The 1509-nt window shown below is 64.7% G+C and overlaps 1 protein-coding gene across 1 annotated transcript in view; it reads left to right on the top strand.

Annotated features, from left to right (window-relative positions):
- Positions 1 to 1509, top strand: part of LOC114889563 (transmembrane protein 102-like) — a 4793-nt gene that overhangs the window by 2082 nt on the left and 1202 nt on the right. Inside the window, 1 exon segment of the mRNA XM_029212906.1 lies at positions 1459 to 1507. Coding sequence (XP_029068739.1) covers positions 1459 to 1507 — 49 coding nt within the window.

The following is a 1509-nucleotide window of genomic DNA, read 5'->3' as shown; positions in this document are numbered from 1 at the left end:
TGTGTATTTCCTAGCCCCCAAACGACAGAGCCATATGGCTTCCGCGGTCTGGGGGAGTGCTCCCTGGTGGGGCCCACCGCCCCCAGCCCCAGCCCGGCCGCTCACGGACATCGACTTCTGCTCTGGGGCGCAGCTGCAAGAACTAACCCAGCTGATCCAGGAGCTGGGTGTGCAGGCGAGCTGGAGTGAAGGTCCCAAGCCAGGACCAGATCTCCTCCAGGCCAAGGACTTTGTTTTCTCTTTGCTTGCTAAGTAACCCTCCCAGCCTTCGGGAACTTGCAGCTCTCAGCTCCGCCTCACCCCGCCCCGGCTCTGGATCACGACTTTACGATCCCTTCTCTTTCCTTAGGTCTCGTTCACCGCCGGGACCCTCGCTTTCCTCCTCAGGCAGAGCTCCTGCTGCTTCGTTGCGGGATTCGCGAGGGCTCCCTGGATCTGGGGCCTGCGCCTCTAGGTCCCTACGCTCGGGGACCTCACTACGACGCCGGCTTCACACTCCTGGTGCCCGTGCTTTCGCTAGATGGCACTGGGCAGGAGCTGCAACCGGACGTGGGATCCTGTTACACATGGCTCTTCCTCCTAGAGCAGGTACGCGGAACCTCGGCCCGGGAGGCATGGCAGGATTGCCTAGGACCCCTAGTCCCAGGAGGACGTGATTCGATCCACCCAGCCCAAAGCAAAGAAACTCCCAAGGATCCGCAAATCTCCGTGGACCAGCTACACGTCACTGAGCCTGAGGCACACGAGTCTTTGGAAAACTCACCTAGTAATGTTTCAGTGCCAGAGTTGCCTCAACAAGACGTAACCGATGTTGGCTTTCCCTCACCACTGAAAAAAACGGAATGGTGACGTCACCAAAGCAACCGACGTTAGCCCAGTGCCACAGCCGTTGGAGGCTCCGGAGGCGTGGCCCACATTGTGACCCGCCCAGGTGGCTGCCCGGTTCTCTGCTTCGCTGGCTGCGGTCACTGAGTCCCCGTTTCCTGTTCCGGGTGCCCCGCGCTTGGTCCACGCAGACCGCCACGCGGGGGTCACCACCATCCTCCTGGCTGCGCCCGGGCCCCCGCGCCGCCTCCTGCTTTTCGACTTGATCCCCGTGGTGTCCGTGGCCGGCTGGCCCCAGGGGCCTCGGAGCCACTCGTGGGCCGGCCCGCTGGCCTCGGAGTCGTCTTCCTTCTAGCTGGTGCCCTGCGGCGGCGGCACAGAGCGGCCGGACGCCTCCGGCTGGCAGCTCTGCTTCGCCCGCCAAGAGCTGGCGCTCAAGACGCGCATATCCGTTCCCCTGCTGAGCGGCGGCTCAGGCGCTCCTGCGCCCTCTGGTGGCCAGGACTAGGGTCGCGGCGCCCCACCTCCTGCGGACGTTGCTCTACTGGGCGTGTGAGCGGCTGCCCGCGCCCTCTCTGGCGCGAGCCGAGAATGCGGGCGCCTGCTGCCTCGGGCTGCTGGATGAGCTGCGCCGGGCGCTCGAGGCCGGGACGCTGCCCCACTATTTTCTGAGTGGCCAAAAGC

The sequence above is a fragment of the Monodon monoceros genome, unplaced genomic scaffold (assembly GCF_005190385.1).
Source record: "Monodon monoceros isolate NGI ecotype Baffin Bay Population unplaced genomic scaffold, NGI_Narwhal_1 Super_Scaffold_9, whole genome shotgun sequence".
In the NCBI taxonomy this organism is placed as follows: Eukaryota; Metazoa; Chordata; class Mammalia; order Artiodactyla; family Monodontidae; genus Monodon; species Monodon monoceros.
Note: the sequence above shows the minus strand (reverse complement) of the source record. Positions and strands in the feature narration are given on the sequence as shown.